The 19,144-nt window shown below is 40.2% G+C and overlaps 1 protein-coding gene across 1 annotated transcript in view; it reads left to right on the top strand.

Annotated features, from left to right (window-relative positions):
* LOC143117137 (stonustoxin subunit beta-like) overlaps positions 1-19,144 on the top strand; it is a 79,107-nt gene that overhangs the window by 31,313 nt on the left and 28,650 nt on the right. Inside the window, exon 2 of the mRNA XM_076278665.1 lies at positions 18,523-18,612. Coding sequence (XP_076134780.1) covers positions 18,523-18,612 — 90 coding nt within the window. The remainder of the gene's footprint in view (positions 1-18,522; positions 18,613-19,144) is intronic.

Here is a 19,144-nt window from a genome sequence, read left to right as displayed (position 1 = left end):
TCAAAACTTAAATAATAATAATGATATTTCATAGAAAGTCAGAAATGCCATGTTCAAAGAAATAGCAGCGTTGCCATCTTTCCTTGGAAACTCAAAAATGTACTGTACAAACTAAGGTTAGACATGTAGGGTCTCGCGCCAAATACTCAAGGCCGTGGGTCAGTGACGTGACGCCTACATTTTTACTTCCGGGAGCTATTAATTTCATATTTTTGCAAAATAATTGTGGAATCTTGTTTAAATGCATTTATCCCACATCACTCTTCTACATACAAGTCATAATTGTGTGAAAAATTTAAAACTGGCTGACTTTTATAGTGATAAAGGGGTAAAATGTCCTTCGGTAAAACGGCACTCGCTTTATGTCAATGAAGACAAATGCAATTAAAATTGTTAAAAATATTTCAAAATCATCACATTTTCTCTTTGGCATATTTTTTCAAGTCTTTAGATAAACATTGTAAAGTATTTGCAATATAGATCATTTAAAAACACTATTAATATTTAAAACACTTTGTTCCGCAAAGACACATTTCCCTTAATGTCATTCAGTAAAACAAAGACAAGATGCCATTTTAAACTGTAGACTCATGGCTCAAATCATGTGACATGTGATGTCATCATTCAGAAGACCCCTGAAGACCACCCAAGTTGAAGGTAAGTTTAAATTTTGCTCCTAAATATCAGTTAATTACACCTTTTGTAAGCGTTGTACCATGTGTCACAGATTTGAGTGTCATTTGGTCAAACATTATTTAAGTGTTTATAAAGTTTGTGATTTTTAAAAAATGCATTTAAATATGAAGTTTGAAGTTTAATAGTCAAGTTCAAAGTCAATGTTGATAATAGGTGGCCATCTACTGCCTGTCAGCAATGAAAAAACAATAAATCTTTCACTCGGCAAAACGAAATGGCATGCCGTTTTCCTGAATGACAATGCATTTAACTGAATTAGAAATCAAGCATTGGCCGTCATATCTCTGCATTGCTTTGACTCATCAACTCCAAAGTTGGCCAGTAGACTTGGGACCCCATCCTGAGGGGGGAGGGGGAGGGGGGGCGCAATCAATGGTGACCTTTGACCTTTGCTTATATCTTAACGACTTAGATTGCTTATATCTCAACAACTCTTTCATGTATTTAAACCAAATTTCGTACTTCCAAATTCCAAAGTATTCACCCAATGCAGACAATCAACAAAACAGGAAGTGTTCCCTGCAAACAGGACGTAAACAGGAAGTAAGCTTATATCTCAGCAACGCTTCCATGCATCAACTTCAAACTTCATACTTGCCAATCATGTGAAAATGAAAAATAGAATAGGCCTACCATTTGTCAAATGAACAAAAAGAAAATAAAACTGTGACAAGGTATCCTTGATCTGTTGAGGTAACATGATTTAACAATGCCCACGCTTGAAATTTATCGACACATTAGGTACTTGAATCTGAGGATATTGGGCCTGGAAAGTCCTTGAAAGGTCCTTGAATTTGATCTTAACCAAGGTGTGGGAACCCTGTATAACTGTGACAGTGTATGGGCATATTATACATGCATGCATAAATACGTACAATAAATAAATAAACAAATGTATTGCAGGTATCATCAGCGGAAGCAAGCTGGGCAATATGACTATCTGTCCATCAAAGCATTGACAGCATCTGCAGCAGCAAAAAGGAGAGAACAATGGAGGTTGAATCAGAGACTACGTAGGGAAAGACAAAGACAAATGGAAGCTGTGATGAACCTCACACCAGTGTCTGAGGACTCTCTGGTGGAGCCTGCACAGCCTGACCTTCCTGAGCCACATCCGCGCCCCTCACCTCCTGCACCAGGGCCACCCCTGCGCCCCTCACTAAAGATAATTGTCTATGTAAGGGATAATGGACGACACGGTGGTCTGTTCACAGAAGTTAATGCACGGTCGAGGTTGTAAAACGGTCCCGACGCGAAGCGGAAGTGAAGTTAAGTGCATTAACTTCTGTGAACAGACCACGGTGGAGTCCATTATCCCGCTTATTCCATTGTTGCCACTTGCGTTATGTTCATTTCCTGTTACAATTTAAACGTTTTAATCGCTAAAACTTGTCTTGTTTGTAGAACTACTTTCTTCCAACACATATCAACTAATTTCTTAACCTGCAGTAACTGCCGTTACTAGTTCTAAATGGATGGTTGCTACCAGGGGCGCCTTAATACCACCTGAGGCCCCTGGGCTATGCGTTTTTACCCCCAAACCGCAAAAATTAATTATGATTAAATGATACCCGGCCCGTGATCTGACCCGTCTATTTAACGTGCGCTTTTGGTTAATATAGCCTATAACATGCAGTGTAGCCTATCATTATTGAGCCTATGTAAAACCTTTACATAAACAGGAACAGAAAGCCCTCCTTACCCAGATAGCAAAGGGGCGTTGAGGGGCGTTGAATCCACGTTTGTTTGAAGCGGCGGAGGTTGATTCAACGTGGATTCAACGCCCCTGTGCTATCAGGGTAATCACGTCAGCCTACCCCTGACATCGCTTATCAAAAAGGCTAGCCTAAGCCTACTCCACGACAAGCGTTGAACTCTTACAACACTGGCTGGCTAAGTTAAAAGATGCGTTAGGCTACACATATGGACGTTTCAAGCTTTTCAAAAGTGCATGTGTTTGTCGTGTCGGGGTGTTCCCCAGGAGGTTTTTTGAAACTCTGTCCACTTAAAACACCATTTTATTAACGCAGCTTGGGAGGGAAATAAATACTTTTAGCCTACAGAACAAGCAGCTGGCTCATGTGACGTGAACATTGGCTACCTTATGCATTATCACTATAGGCCAGGGGTGTCAAACTCATTTTGGTTCAGGGGCCACATACAGCCCATCTGATCTCAAGTGGGCCGGACCAGTGAAATAATTTCAAAACATCCTTTGACAACTCCAAATCTCCAGCTTAGTTTTTTTCAGTAGGCTATGCTTTACCCTTCAGCCTACATTTGTAGCCTACATAATCACAAGGGATATATTAGATTATTACACATTTATTCAGAGAGGCCAATGAAATTGAAATAAAATGCATTTCACTCTCATAAATAACTGGTTTATTTTTATAGTTGAGTGGATAGGCCTACATTTTTACATCTGACCACCTGAACCAACTCACCACACTAAACTCAAGTGGGAGCTATGAAGAAAGTTAACATCCTGCCTTAAAAATGTAAATGTGCAAATGTATGAAAAATAAAATGAATTTAACAAACATAAGTTAGCAGTGCATGAGCAATACGATCAACTGATACGATTAGGTTACATCAGATCAAATAATTTTGTAGGCTAGGTGGCGGTGCTGTGTAATAGGCTATCCACCATAAAGGCCAGATCCTGCACCCATTCCGGGCATTTAAATTGCTACTGGTCTGCCTTTTTTCTCCAAGAACTGTCCAATTTCCTCTCGTAGTTCAAAGAAACGCTTGAGTACGGCACCTCGGCTTAACCACCGTACTACAGCTAAGAAAACAGTCAAACTGACGGTGAGTCAGACCTCGCGACCTGATTAAATTTACAGTTTGCACAACCACACTTTAACATGATCCAAGTTTAGTGTTTTACAACACAACACTTCCTGGTGCAAAATACAATAAAATGCCCAAACATCTTGTCCTCCGTTTGCAGGCTGCACGTTGTCTCTGAATTTTGTCGCAACGCCTGCTTTTCTCCCGACAATGTAGCCAAACTGACAGCACAGGACCAGTCAACTCCGAACTTTTTTTTTGTTTTTTGGCTGCGCCTAGCGGCTGAATTGAGCATTTCGGTTATTTCTTTGAAAATGCATAACTCCTCACAGGAATGGGCTAGAGATTTTTTTTTTTTGACATAGTCAGAAATGTATTCTCTACAAGTCTGGGCCGGATTAAACCATCTAGCGGGCCGCATCCAGCTTTTGGTGAAGGGAGATGCAGATCACTAATTAATTTCTTTGCGCAACAGCCCATGTTCTGCGTTCACTCCAGTGAGACAAGTGAAATTTGCCAGGCTATTTGCTACGATATTTACCTGCTATGCCTTCTGTTTTCATGGACAGTTACAGGAATCCACGTCATTCGTTTATCGTTGCTTCAATCCAACCCACGCTATCTCCAGAGTTTGTAAGTTTGTCATTCAGTTTCAGCCTCTCTTCTAGCTCCTCTACACACCCATTGGAATTTATTAAGTTTTGTTACATTTTGTTACACTTTAGAAGAGAAGACAAAGGGGGCCTCTGCATGGATGTCATTGTAGAGCAGTGCGATGTGCTCAATTAGGCTAGCTCCAGAGTAGGCTATGACTGACGCCGCGAATACGGACACGCCGTTTAATATTATTGATTAGCATTATTATTATTAGGAGGCCCCTCATTGGTCGAGGCCCCTGGGCTGAAGCCCAGGTAAGCCCCTGCATTAAGGCGCCAGTGGTTGCTACGGCCAAAGGCCAGTCGTTAGTTCAATCTCTCCCGTTGTCAAGCGGGCGTATCCCAAGATTCTGATGAACTTTAGCTTGGAAACATCGCTATTTTACTTAGCCTGCTGTCATCCATCTAGCTAAAAGCCACCTCCGTCATATGCTACAATGTTGCCATGTTCTGAACGTCTGCATTTTACAGCTCAGATGCAACGTGACAGTTCATTTAAACTTCACTACGAGTTCGGCGACCACAAAATGGATCTTCTTCATAGGTGTGCAAATAACATACGGTTAATGGTCGTTCTAAATTACGTAGGACAATGGGAAATTCAACCAAGCAGTGGAATAAGTGTTGATAATATTGTTCTTCTGTATGTTGACAAAAACTGGTATTCAGTATTTTTTCCTCAATAAAAGGTTCACTTAAGAAGCCTTTGTATCTTTTGCATTGCTAAGCAGTATCCCATAACTGATTCAAGTGTCTGATTAGGAAATGCTCCATGAAATTACAATTGTTAGGGAGATTTTACAATTTACAACTTTGCAAACAAATGATAATGCAAGTTATGATTTAAAAATAAACAGTCACATTCCTCATTCTTGAACCCCTGTAGATGCAGAATTAGCCTACATCAGTGCACAAGTTCAAAAATTAAGTAGGAAACTGAATCAAAGTAGTCCTGTCTAGGCTTGGGAATCGGTTCCAGTTTCCGGTTTGGAACCGGTTCCAAACGTTCCGATCCATCGGAATCGTACACGTACACACGTTAACGATTCCACTAACGATTCCGAACATCCATTCCCACGTCGCGGCACAACGTCATAGTATGCGAAATTTAGAAATTTTAAAGCATTCAACTTCTGCAGTGTTTCCCCTACAATGTAGGCTGCAAAAAATTGCCTAATTAAAAAAACGCACGCAAAGTGAAGTTAGGGAACAGCTGCCGTTTGTTCAGGTTCGATGTCAACAAATAATAGTAGGCTAACGTTGAAGGCGCAGTCAGGGATTTCACAGGAGATCACGTTTGTTTGTGTTTATGTTTTAACTTTATTAGCAGACGCAATTTTGTGCAGAAAAACGTAGCCTACATTATGTTAACCAAGGAACCAAATTAAACACGCCAGCGAGGTAGCTCGCCCCTACCTTCAGTAGCCTATTCCCAGATAAATTCCACGCATTGTTTCGTTTTTGTTTGTTATACAGTCAATGCTTTCAAGCCCTGTGATGCTAACATACCTAGGCTGTGAAACTAAGGTCTAGCCTATTGGTGGGTTTAATTGAATTTCGGTAATAGTATATATGCAACCATTTACATCTGTGGAGATAGTTTGTAATTTCATGTAGAGCTCACCAAAATCATAGAAATGATACAAAACACTTATCTGCTATAATCCAAGATAGATTTGCTTCGAGTTGTTAGGCTTTTGAGCATTTATTTTACCAAATGACATGGAAAACACAATTCATTTCATCCATGCATCATGCACAACAACGCTACTAAGTTAGCTTAAAACCGTGAGAATCAGTGTTGCGCGGTAATAAATACAATAATAAAGACACCCCGTTAGGAAAAGCGATATAGGCTATGGGAAATATTGGGAAAAGTTCTTAAAGAAGATGACAGTAGTACAAGTTATGGTGAAGCCATTTAAAAGTATGACCGCCAAAACGGGCAGCCTGCAAGAATAAATGTTATGGCACAGACTACACAGCCATATCTACCGGTATGTATAGGTTCGCGCATGCATAAAAGTTACCTTACTTCGTTGTGTTTGTGACTTTAAACAGTGGATGTGCTTTAGTAAAGCTTTGTGCGTTTTGACCAGCAATGTATCTCTCTTGCCTACCTTGCCTCACCATTTCTGTTTTCGAAAGAAAGATGTATGTCCATCCATGGCTTTCAAATCTTATCCTAGTGTTCTAATCCTTTGTGGTTGCGTGCGTGCTTGCGCTCTTATTCTCATTCTCTCTCCTGCGCAAACATTATGTCCTGCATGCCTACTGCGTGTAGTTCTACTGCATAAAGTTTCGCAAATAAATTAGTTTGTTTTACAGAAATGGCCTAGCCTACTGCCACACTGCATGCAGGCTATAACCAAAATCACACATTTTGTAAATAAGCGGGTCGGATCGCGGGACGGGTATAATTTTGTCCTAATTAATATTCGCGGTCCGAGTTGCGGTCGGGTTGATTAAAATATCGGGCGACCGCGGGCCGCTTGTGACCCGCGTAACACTGGTGAGAATCAAGCAAGCCTCTCTGGCCGTCACGGCCTTAAAGTGACAGGCACTCAATTTGACCTGCACCGCACCAATACATTGTAATGACATGAAAGAGAAGTCTATATAGTTTATACAGTGCTGTGCAAAAGTTAAGACACCATGCTAAAATTAATAATTAAAAATAAATAAATGTCTTAACTTGTGCACAGCACTGCATTCTAAATAGTAATAGCTTGTACAGTGGCCTGTGATTAAGCTTTATTTTTTGTCATAATTTGTAACTCAATCTGTCAATTTCTTTCGACAAAATCCACCAGAAGTCATCATTTAAGGAGTCATTTTTTCAAAATCTTCTGGGGGGGGCTTCCTACGATCAACAGCACCGCTGCTGGAAAAAAATCTAGGGGAAACACTGTTCTGTATTGATATTGCAGCCTTGGTATTAATTTTCTAAAACCACTTTAAATTAGACATTCAAAGCAACAACTCTTAAAGCCATCCTATAAGTGTTCAGGTACAGGAATCGATATGGGAATCGATAAGGAATCGCATCGATAAGAAGGTTCGACAATGGCATCGATATCGATAATTTCTTAACGATGCCCATCCCTAGTCCTGTCATTTGGTAAAACAAAACGTCATATGGTAAAACAGTGGAATTATTCAAAATTAATTACAAAATGTATAACATAATGTGATAATTCAAATACATACCACAATTACTGTATGAATGGTTATATAATATGAAGTTTTACATAATTTGGCTCCATTTTTTACTTTTTATAGGAATAATTTTAAAAAAATGTTGACGGATTGCGCGCTTTATCCTTAGAAGACAAAATATTATATAAATGCTTTAATAATATGGATATTTTTTTGCTAGCCATGAATTCAGTATCAATCAACATCTGCATTATGGATTATTTGTGATTGGGTCATTAATGCTGATTTTAATATCTATGGAAAACAATCTGTTTTACCGAATGACATTTTTATGGTGTAAATACAATTAATTGCAATAAAAAGACAAAAAATTAAAAAATTTTGAGTGGGCACATACTAAATCAAAAGGTTAACATCTTATAGTATTCAAAAAATGTTGAAATTGACTTGCTGTTATATTTTTATTTTTTTGATGTTTTGAAAATCTAAAACGTCACTGACCCGGGTGCGTTTTGGGCAACGTAGTCAATCAAGGAAGGAAAAAACTCGCACACCTTTGTTTGCCGTTGAAGAATAAAGTGTTTAATCCATCAACCAATGTGCTACCGAGTGAGGTGATGTACAAACGTTTCGGTCCTCAGACCTTCATCAGTGCAGATGAAGAGGCAGCATGACCTCTTCCAGTATGTCAGACGCCCTGCAAACACCGAATTCATGCCACAGTACTCAGTGAAGACAATTAAGCATGGTGGTGCAAGCATCATGATATGGGGATGTTTCTCCTACTACGGTGTTGGTCCTATTTACCGCATACCAGGGATCATGGATCAGTTCGAGTACATCAGGAATACTGGAAGAGGTCATGCTGCCATATGCTGAAGAGGAAATGCCTTTGAGGTGGACCTTTTAACAAGATAATGACCCAAAACACACCAGCAAGCGAGCAAAAGCATGGTTCCAGATGAACAGGATTCAACTGATGGAGTGGCCAGCACAATCCCCGGACCTTAATCCCATAGAAAACTTGTGGGCTGACATAAAAAGTGCAGTGCATGAGGCAAAACCAAGAAACAAAGAGGAATTGTGGAATACAGTACAATTAACCTGGGCTGCAATACCTGTTGAACGATGCCAGAAGTTGGTTGACTCCATGCACCACAGATGTGAAGCAGTTATCAACCGTGGTTCTGCTGCTGACCCTGTGTTTCACCTGTGCTGTTCGTCTGTGTTTTTAACTACCTTTGTGGACTATATGTGGGTGAACGAGTAGGCTACTGCATTTTTGTATGAAATGGAGATGAAGTCTGGTATATTTTTCTGGATGGCCTTGTGCCTCTTCAATGTTTGGGCTTTCGAAGGAAGAGACTTTCACGGCAGGAATCACGGCGTTTTGGCCTACACACGTGAGTGTTTACTATCACTGAAATCTGCAGCAACGCCGCCAGAGGACATATATGGGAATATACTTAACGCCTACCCCGAGCTTAAAAGAACTAAGTACCAGGCGAAATCTAAACTTAAAAGGAGAGGATCAAGAGGCGGAGTACGAGAGAGGATTAGGAGACGTGGCTTTAAACATCCTCTGCCCACAATGACTCTCTCTAACGTCCGTTCTCTAAGCAATAAAATGAATGAACTGATGGCGAAAGTTGAGTGTGATAGAGACTACAGACAAAGTAACCTTATATGCCTTACAGAGACTTGGCTGAAAAAAGACACACCAGACCCAAATCTTCCTGGTTATACATTGATAAGGGCAGACAGAGACTCCCAACTTTCACGGAAATCAATAGGTGGTGGCTTGTGTGTGTTTTTCGATAAGCAATGGATTTCACAGTATACTATCCGGGAGACAGTCTGTACACGCGACTACGAAATCCTGGTGGTGTCTTTCCGTCCTTTTTACCTACCAAGAGAATTTGGTCAGATCACCATTATTTTAACCTACGTTCCTGGACCTGACTTTGAGGGGGCGGCGTCCAAAATTGCCGATAGCTATAACAATGCACTTGAGCGTGCGCGTGCACGTGCGTGCGCGTGCCGATAGCTATAACAATGCACTTGCTCGATCAGCTGACCAGCCGGTTTTTGTCCTTGGGGATTTAAATCTGTGTGACCTGTCGAATCATTTGCCAACATTACAACAATACGTGGACTGCCCCACACGTCAAACACGTATCTTGGATAAATGCTTTGGCAATATACAGGATGCTTACAAGTCCATCTGTAGGCCTGCCCTGGGAAAATCCGATCACAACGTCGTACACCTCCTACCACGGTACAGGGCGAAATTAAAGCGCGATAAGCCAGTGACAAAGGACATCCAAATATGGACTGATGACTGTAAGGAGGAACTGAGAGACGGTCTGGATGAAACGGACTGGCAGATCTTTTTTGACTCTTGCGTTGACCCACACGAACTGACTGATACAATCACATCATATTTAATGTTCTGTGAGAGTAATATCATTCAGACCAAGACTATTAGAATTTTCCCTAACAACAAAACATGGATAACTAGTGATTTAAAAGTATGCATAAACGAGAAAAAACGTGCATTTGCACAGGGACATGCAGATCTTGTAAGGGAAAAAAGATGTGAACTAAGGGCCAAATTACAGAAAGCAAAGTTGGACTATAAAAAGAAAGGTGGAGAGGCGTTTTTGCACTGGCAATGCCAAAGCTGCTTGGGTTGGGGTAAATCAGAAGATGGGTAGAGAAACCAAACAGAGGAGTGCTCCCACAGGCCTGTCCCCTTCCCTATCATTTGCAAATGATCTAAATGTTTTCTATAGTAGATTTGATAAAACGGATTTCTCCACTGAGAGGGATGAAGGGCTATATTTTGGGGCACCAGCGCATGGCGTACAGTTCGTTTTTCAGTCGCGCGAAGTTGAATTCGGTATTTTGCACCTTTATTTTTTAAGCATTGCGCCCAGGGGTGTGGCAATTAACAACCTAGGGCGGGCCCTGGCGCGTTGTCTAAAAATCGCTATCATACACCACCTAAACCTGGTCAGAAGTCAATGGCGAGTTGTTCATATGCTATTTTAAGAGCGCATGTCAACAGACATATTGGCAGGTGCACGCACCATCCTTCTATCATTCATGAACGCACACCAGCGCACGTCCATGCAAAGCATTACAAATTGACACGATTACAATGGGAAACATAATTAGAATAAAGATATTACGAAATACTGTACATCTCATGATGAGTAGTTATTCACCATCATTTGCAAATTGGTAATGATGGTTAAAAGTGATTAGGGGAGAGGCGAGAGACAAGTATGGAGCACAGCTGAAGACGCACTGTCACGAGATATAAGCAACTCCTCTGCAGGATAAATGTTGTTTTATTCAGTCATTTGAGCAACATTAGGGTAAGTGTTGCTTTTTCCGGCCTATGTTTTCGATGGTAACCCATTGTCAGTCAATAGTGAAAGTAACTGCATATAACTGTCTTGTCGTTGACTGACTCCTTGGTGAAGTTAGTTTCACTTTGCCAATGAGTTCAAATAATAGACGAGTGCAAATGCGTGAAGGCTATGCTAGGTTTTAGTAAAGCATGGTTTAAGAATGACTATTCCATACGGTCTCGCAAGCAGCCTCATTCAAATGCGCCGTTGAATGCCAAAATACCGATGCATTTATTTGACATATCGCGCGTTGCGCCGTTAAAGGGAATGACAGATGTCATTCTCATTGGTTTAAAATGATGTTACGCCCCAAACACACCCATATGACTGATTAAAAGACCTAGGAACACCTTGTTACGCCATGCGCTCCACTTTTGAGAACGAAACCCCTCCCAATGTGAACTGGACATCCTACTAAATTTGAATAGACTTTTGACGAGTGACGATGCACTTTAGAATGTCATGATAGGGCCCGAAGTGTGTAACTCCATCCCAACATATAGTCCAATCATCCTGACAGAACATGAAGTTGCAAGTCTGGCCCGCATTAAACCTAATAAAGCTGCTGGTCCTGATGGCTTGAGGGGCAAGGTGCTTCAATTCTGTTCTCACCAGTTAAAGGGGATGTTAACAAGTTTATTCCAAGTACTGCTCCAGACATCTACAGTTCCCAATACATGGAAGCTGTCAAACATTGTACCCATCCCTAAAAAAACTGGTGCAACAGAATTTAATGATTTTAGACCTATTGCACTCACCTCCATCTTATGCAAATGTATGGAAAGGGTGGTGAGCAGGCATATAACAACCACTGTATCTAACACATTAGATCACCTACAGTTTGCATATAAATCCCAAAGGGCCACAGATGATGCTACTGTAACACTGTTTAACACCCTTGCCAGACATTTACAAGTTTCATCTCATTATGCAAGAGTATTGTTTGTAGACTTTACATCTGCTTTTAATTCTATGCAAATTCATATTCTACTGCAGAGGCTTGTGGACCTGGGGGTTAATGGTGGGATAATTCAGTGGGTTAGACACTTTCTATCCGACCGCCCCCAAAGAGTTATCCTTGGAAATGTCATGTCAGACTTGAGCGTACTGAATACTGGGGCACCTCAGGGTACCATATTGTCACCCTTGCTTTTCTCTATTTACACTAATGAGTTTAAGATACATGGGGAATATTTTAGACTGTTTAAATATGCAGACGACATGGCTCTGATTGGTCTATTAAGAAGGGGAGACTTGGAGAGAGAACAAGCCTATATCCACCATGCAACATCTCTTCAACATTGGTGTCAGAGTAGCTTTTTAGAAATAAATGTCACAAAGACAAAATAACTCATTCTGCAAAATGATAAGGACCAGCCACTTCCAGTTATCATTAAGGGGCAAGCAGTTGAATTTGTGTCTAATTTTAAATATCTGGGGACTTTTATAGATAGCAAATTGACGTTTAGGGAAAACACTGAGTGTATTTTTAAAAAGTGCTCCCAGCGCCTTTACCTAATCCGGAGGCTTAATAACTTTGGTGTCAATAAGGACATCCTCCAAATAGTGTATAAAAACCTAGTTGAGAGCATTTTGTCCTTTAATATGATTATGTGGTATGGTAACCTAAATGCCAAGTGGAGAAACAAACTTCAGAAAATAGTGAACATGGCCTCAAAGATTATAGGGAAGCCACAAAAGCAACTGAGCATAATCTACGAAGAGAACACCTTAAGTAAAGTCAGAAAAATCATCAGTGACCCCTCCCATCCATTATACAGTGAATTTGAGCTTCTCCCCTCAGGCAGGCGCTATAGGGTGCCTAACGCCAGTAAGAATATTTTTAGAAATTCTTTTGTCCCCAATGGTATCAGGGCGATAAACAGTGCAGGGACTCTTACTGGAAGTACTTCAGTTATTTTTTTTAATTAGCTAGCCTAGCATGCATGGGTTGCTTAGGCCTACTTATTTATTGACTGGTATTTATTGACTGGCCAGGCTTGTCTGTATTTTATATGATATGCAGTGCTTAAGAAACTGAATGTGTGGTGCTGTATTATATATGATATGCAGTGCTTAAGAAACTGAATGTGTGGTGCTTGTCTGTCCTGTGTGCTGTATGGTGAAACTAAAGACGAATTTCCACTTTGGTGGATAATAAAGTTTTTCGTATTTGTAACAAAATATTAGTTTAGGATACTCAGCCAAGTTCACTTATCAATAATTTCTTAGTTTGTACAGTACATTTTTGAGTTTCCAAGGAAAGATGGCAACGCTGCTATTTCTTTGTACAATTTGTTTGTTTGTTGAAAGTACAATTTGTTTGAAGAATTTTGACATTTACTCATTGTTCTAAAGGCACTGCTATTGTTTTGAGCACAACTGTATATATATATATATATATATATATATATATATATATATATATATATATATCTCATTATCAGTCATAACCAGTGAACCAGTCATTACCTCTCTAAACTAGAGATGTCCGATAATATCGGCCCACCGATATTATCGGCCCGATATTAGCATAAAAATGTAATATCTGTTAATATCGTTATCGGATTTTTTTTGCCTTAAAACCGATAAAATAATGCTTGCGTTACACCCAAATAGTGCCTATGCGCTCCTGAAGCGTTTACCGGCGCACAGATGATGACCTCATCAAGCTGCGTCTTGAAGCATACAAACAAGCGTGGATGGCTGCAGTAACAAACTTGCTCGCTCTGTTTCAACATTATGTCTGTGGTTTGAAATTGGCCATGGCCGTCGTAGCCCCTTGAGTTGGCCGTGACGCCCCTTTGAAAATCAGAGGTTTACAGGCCACGGTGGCCTTGGTGCCCCCTTCTTTAAATATTCTGCTTTGCGTCCTACTAATAGCGATATATATACCTATGGCCAAATTACGCAGTGGAGAAAGTGACAGCGCAAGAAAGTGCGTCCAAATTAACCCATTCTTCTCAGTTGAACTACTCGCGAAGTAGCCTACTCATCACACAGACATCACAAGTATCACATGAAAGAGCTTTTTCTCAGCTTTTAAACGATGTTAGCCGCTAATTGCTGTGGTGAATGGTTCGCGAGAAAAGTAAATAATAGGCTACCATTCAATCATAAATTCTACTGAAGGTTTTGCGTCCATCTCCCTACCCATTCATCTCGGTGGAATACTTCAGAACCCTTCGTTTAACATATGACAAACCATATATCAGAATAAACAGCAGACCTTACCGAACAGAAAGGTGTAAATCAGTCCCATGTACAGTTATGGACCGTTCGTTATTTATAAACGGGGTCACCGGAGGGATTTTGAGTGCTTCAATCAAAAGTTGCATGACCCTCCCCTGCCTGCAAGAAAATGTTCAACGACCCTCCAGCAGTCTTTTCAAAAAAGACATGACCCTCCCTGGCCAATCGTCGATACCTAGCGATATATGGAGCGCTATGAAAACACAGCGACTTAAGCAATCGTTCTATACTCACCCTCTGCTTTCTGATCTTACACATCACACTTCACCAAGATGGTGGCCATTTCTGTAGATTTACTCACTAACATTGTTGTGGAAACACAATAAGCATGGAAACTAAATGCACACTTCCTGCAACTGCATTAGCCTACTTGAAATAATGTACTCCTCTAGTAAGTATTCACATGAAATAAAACAATAAAACATTGAGACCATTCAACAAAGCACACTGGGTAATAACAAATTCAACACATGAACTTGTTGCTATGGACTCGTCTCTAGGCTTCCTCAGTCATTGTAAAGCTGCCGAAGCTGAACATTATCCAAAACTCAATTTCTCAGACGAGCGTCAATTTGGGAGCTTGCTACACTCCTTCCTTCTCAAATGACTTGAAAAGACCGTTTGCACAATTTCACAAATAATCACAGGGACCGAAAAATACCTAACATGCCAACTTTTTCCGGGTTTAGGCCTATCATTTTAACTTTTCCCCGCTGTCTTGCCGTTTTAATATTTTCCCGTAGAATATCCCATATTACTGTAATACTCTCATAGTCCTGCATTCTGGCCTGTCTCTGTGTTGTCCTGTTGTTACCCCTTGCCCTTCCAGAGAAACAGATGTATTCAAATCATCGTTTTGCTTGCTTGAATGCGAACTCAGAGTGATGTTAACCTACAGTAGGCCTATTTAAGTTAACGACGTGGTTGTTGTGAGAGCACGATTCATTGGCGCTTGCAGTGTTCGGCCGTAGGCTGTCTACGTGCGCACCTGCCAGGCTAAGAGCCAAAGAAATCCCCCTGTATATTCACTCCAAGTTGGCCTACCATAACTTACCAACTCTAGCCTACACTGTAGACCATAAACTGGCTATTTATATGACCAATGTATTTGTATTCTGTATTCTGCTTTATGAAGCAGAATTACGCACTGCTACTTGGAATGTAACACATTTTTGTTGGCAGGAGAGAGAATGACAGCGATTAACAAATTGCACCTGTTGCTGGTTACCAATCAATAGTGCCTACTATATATTTTTTTTGCAAACAACAAAAACAGAAAGGATGGAGACAGCAAAGCTAGAGATGGGCAGGAACAAGGTCAATTGGTAGAAATGCTTGTCAAAACGTTAGGAGATGGATGTGTGGATGAATGAAGCACAAGCTTTATAAGCATGCACACTGTTTAAAGTTAGGCCAGGCTACACGGTAAACTACAAGTAAACCAAAGTTAGCTTTTTTAGGGCTGGATAAAGTTGACCAAATGGATATAGGCTGTTAGGCGTGAATAAAGTAGGCTACTTTGTTGCTCCAACCCTTCCAACGTTAATGGGGACGGATGTTGACATTTTCCGTATTTTGCGTGAGAAACCCGGGAAATCTCCCTTATTTTCATTGTTCAATATTGACAGAGCTATGGAACGAAAGAGAACGTTATATGGCGACAGAAATCAACAATCAAACAAGCCACTTTGATTTTTTGCTGTTTTCATTAATTCAAAATATGGGTGACCCCCCCTCCTAGACAAAAAAAGTTAGGTGACCCTCCCCTCAACAAAGAATAAAAAGACATGACCCTCCCCTATTTTCCTCCGATGACCCCGTTTATAAATAACGAACGGTCCCTTAGCCGTTCCAGACTAATCCCGTTTTGAATTTGCAGTACATTTCAACATACATGGATGTCTCCAAATTTGGGATTTAAGTTTTACACTGTGTTTAAATTGTTCCACATTATTTCATAACGGGCCAAATACAAAACAAATATTACAAATGTCGCCTAGATATCGGTAAATCAGAGGACAGCTGACTGTAAGAGTTTGTGAAAGTAGCCTTAATGATCACAAAATGCTAAGCATGCATCTAGGCTATTTGAGTTTCTTAAAGCTGAGCTGTGCTTAAATTGTTCAATACATGATTTCATAACAGGCCAAATATAAAATAAATGTTAAATATAGCCTAGATATCTGAAAATATTAGATGATCAGATGATTTACAGTTATATGTAATATGTCATGTTTTATGTTTTTGTATACAGTGATGCAGGTCTACTGCAGTGAATACAACTTTGATCATTTTTATAGCCTACTACTGTATAGTTAACTTTGGCCTTGGTGCCCTGACATGTGGCCTTTGTGCCCCCCACCAAATATGCCCAACTGAAGGCCAAGTGGCCTTGCCCCTAAAATGGTGAAATTCCAAGCCTGATTGTGGGTATTGCCCATTATGTACTTCACCTCAAGCCTGAAGTATTTTTTGTAGCTCAAACAAATGTTTTCAAAATTGTGCAGTATAGTTGCTTGCCACATTGTAATTGACTCATATTTGTGCATTCATTCAATTAAGGTGATTGAGTTTTAGTTAAAGAAACAGTTCATGAAGCATCCTACAAATGCAGGCTCATTTAACACAGAAAAAGGGTAGCCTGTCATACACTATGCCTGTTATTTTAGTTGGCTTTACATTCTTCTATGTTGCACATAGTTGTTCAGGTACAATGTTTTATCATTTGTGAAGAAGTCAAATTTGCCCTATTTGTTGTGGGCATTGTCAAGATTATCTCAGGGAGAGTGTAATCCAAACTGTTGTTTGAGACAATTAAAAAATAAAAAATAAACATGGCACTTTTTCCCTAAATTAAGTTGAAGTATTTTTCTTATTTTGCACAGACAATGTTAACATTTGGAAAGCCTTGTTGCATTCAAGAATGCATCCAGTGGGGCATCACAATAACATTAAGCATGTTGTGTTAATTCCACAACAGGAGATATGTGATGTTACCTAAATTAGTTTTGAGGAAAAATAACCCACATATCGACATCGGTATCGGCTGATATCGGAATCGAAATTTGAGAGTTGGACAATATCGGCATATCGGATATCGGCAAAAAAGCCAATATCGGACATCCCTACTCTAAACCTTATTGAAGTTCAACCAAAGATCCTTTAAGTTCAACTAAACTGACTGGTAAAACACCATCATTAAAATGTTCCACAAGTCCAACCATTATAAAGGATATTGAATAAATATCAACCTTTTTAGACATACTGATGCATTTGCGGTCATCTCTTCTAACGCAGGCTCGTGGTCATTTTCGGCAGGTCGCATGGTTGCGAATTGCTCACAGTGCTGAAATGTGCGCTCAGAAAACAAAATATTTCCTCAGTGCTGAAAAAAATGTAAAGAAATCAGTTTAAACCTCTTTATTAGCCTCAGGCATATGGCATACTCACCATACTCTGTATATGCTGTATTGTATAGTACAATACTTTCACAAGCTGTTAATGTGTTGGGACAGCTTGAAGCTGAACGACTACCGGTATATGAAATTGCTAGAAATATTTTATAACTTCCATTTTTAGAGAAAGCCAGGGAGTCACTAGAGAGGAACTAAAGGGCCGCTTGTGGTTGCCTACCCCTGCAGTAGACTATGACAAACTAGCCAATTAAGATAATTTGTTTACAATATTTCTAGGCCTCAATAAGTGCTGCTTTTCATTCAGACTTATGTGCACATTTATTTATTTGAGTGTTTTTCATGGTTGTGTTGATATTTCTTTTCCTTGTTTGCTTTGATTGATAACGGAGGTGATTAAAATCAGGAAGGTTTAGTTTAAAATAAAAGTGTTTAAATGTAACTTTTCCCCCTCTTCTGGTCCTTATCTGAAATAGTTTAAAAAAAAAAAACAATAATTATAGATATCAACTGATATGAAATACTTATATCGTGATACAGTTTTCAGCCATATCGCCCAGCCCTACTTGTTGTGAGCTCAATGCTCTGAGGATGTGTGTGTTTGAATGGGTGTACACTGTGTGTGTGTGTTGTACACTACCCTCCAGATGGGTAAAATGTGTGTTTGAATGGGTGTACACTGTGTGTGTGTGTGGGTGTGTTGTACACTACCCCCGGATGGGAAAAATGTGTGTTTGAATGGGTGTACACTGTGTGTGCGTGGGTGTGTTGTACACTACCCCCAGATGGGTAAAATGCAGAGCACAAATTCCTTGTCTATGCAAGTATACTTGTCCAATAAACCAAAGCCAATAAAGCCAAATTTACATTGATGTTTTCTTACATTTACAGACTCACACGTGTGTGTGTCTGTATGGGCTCACCCATTTAAATACACACACACACACACACACAGTCTTTCTTGCTGTTACCTATGCACACCCTCAAACACACACACGACTCTCCCTCTCTCTCTAAGACACACTCAGACATCCACATCAACACACACTCTCTTTGACCCCCTATGACTAGAGACTGATATGGGACTGTTTCAGGTCCAGATAATGATTATATTTTCTGTTGTTGTTTCAGGTCCAGATAATGATTTGGAGATCAGTGCCCTCAGCAGACCCCTGCATCTGGGCTCACTCTACAACGCCCTCAAGGACCAACTCATACTAGGTACAGTACACACCACTGGCATTATACGCCAGTTTTTAAATCCACATTTCTTTTGAAATTGTCTGAAGGGTTTTAAATTAGGTAGTGGCCATCTGATCAACTCAGGTACCTCAAGCATATCTGTCAACCCTCCCGTTTTTTCCGGGTTTCTCACGTATTTTGACTTTTTTCCCCGCTGTCTTCCCGTTTTAATATTTTCCCGAAAATATCCCGTATTTTAACAATCTCATAACATTAGCTCTACCATCGGACTTGTCAGTCTCTGTACTGTTGTCCTGTTGCTACCCCCTTGCCCTTCCAGCGAAACAGATGTTTTCAAAGCATCGTTTTGCTTGCTTGAAGGCGACAGTGAGACTATTTAAGATGACGGCGTGGTTGTTGTGAGAGAACGATTCAGTGGCGCCTGCATGTGTATAGAGAAAGAATTCCCCCTGTTTGTATATGTTCACTCCAAGTTGGCCTTCCATAACTTCCCAACTCTGCACTGTAGCCCATAAACTGCATGACAGGCTATTTATATTTTTCTCTAAAA

The sequence above is a fragment of the Alosa pseudoharengus genome, unplaced genomic scaffold, assembly GCF_046254945.1.
Source record: "Alosa pseudoharengus isolate Yale_2024_CS ecotype anadromous, Long Island Sound unplaced genomic scaffold, YU_APseudo_1.1 YU_APseudo_1.1_scf_1, whole genome shotgun sequence".
Lineage (NCBI taxonomy): Eukaryota > Metazoa > Chordata > Actinopteri > Clupeiformes > Clupeidae > Alosa > Alosa pseudoharengus.
This window is presented reverse-complemented; position numbering and strand designations above follow the sequence as displayed.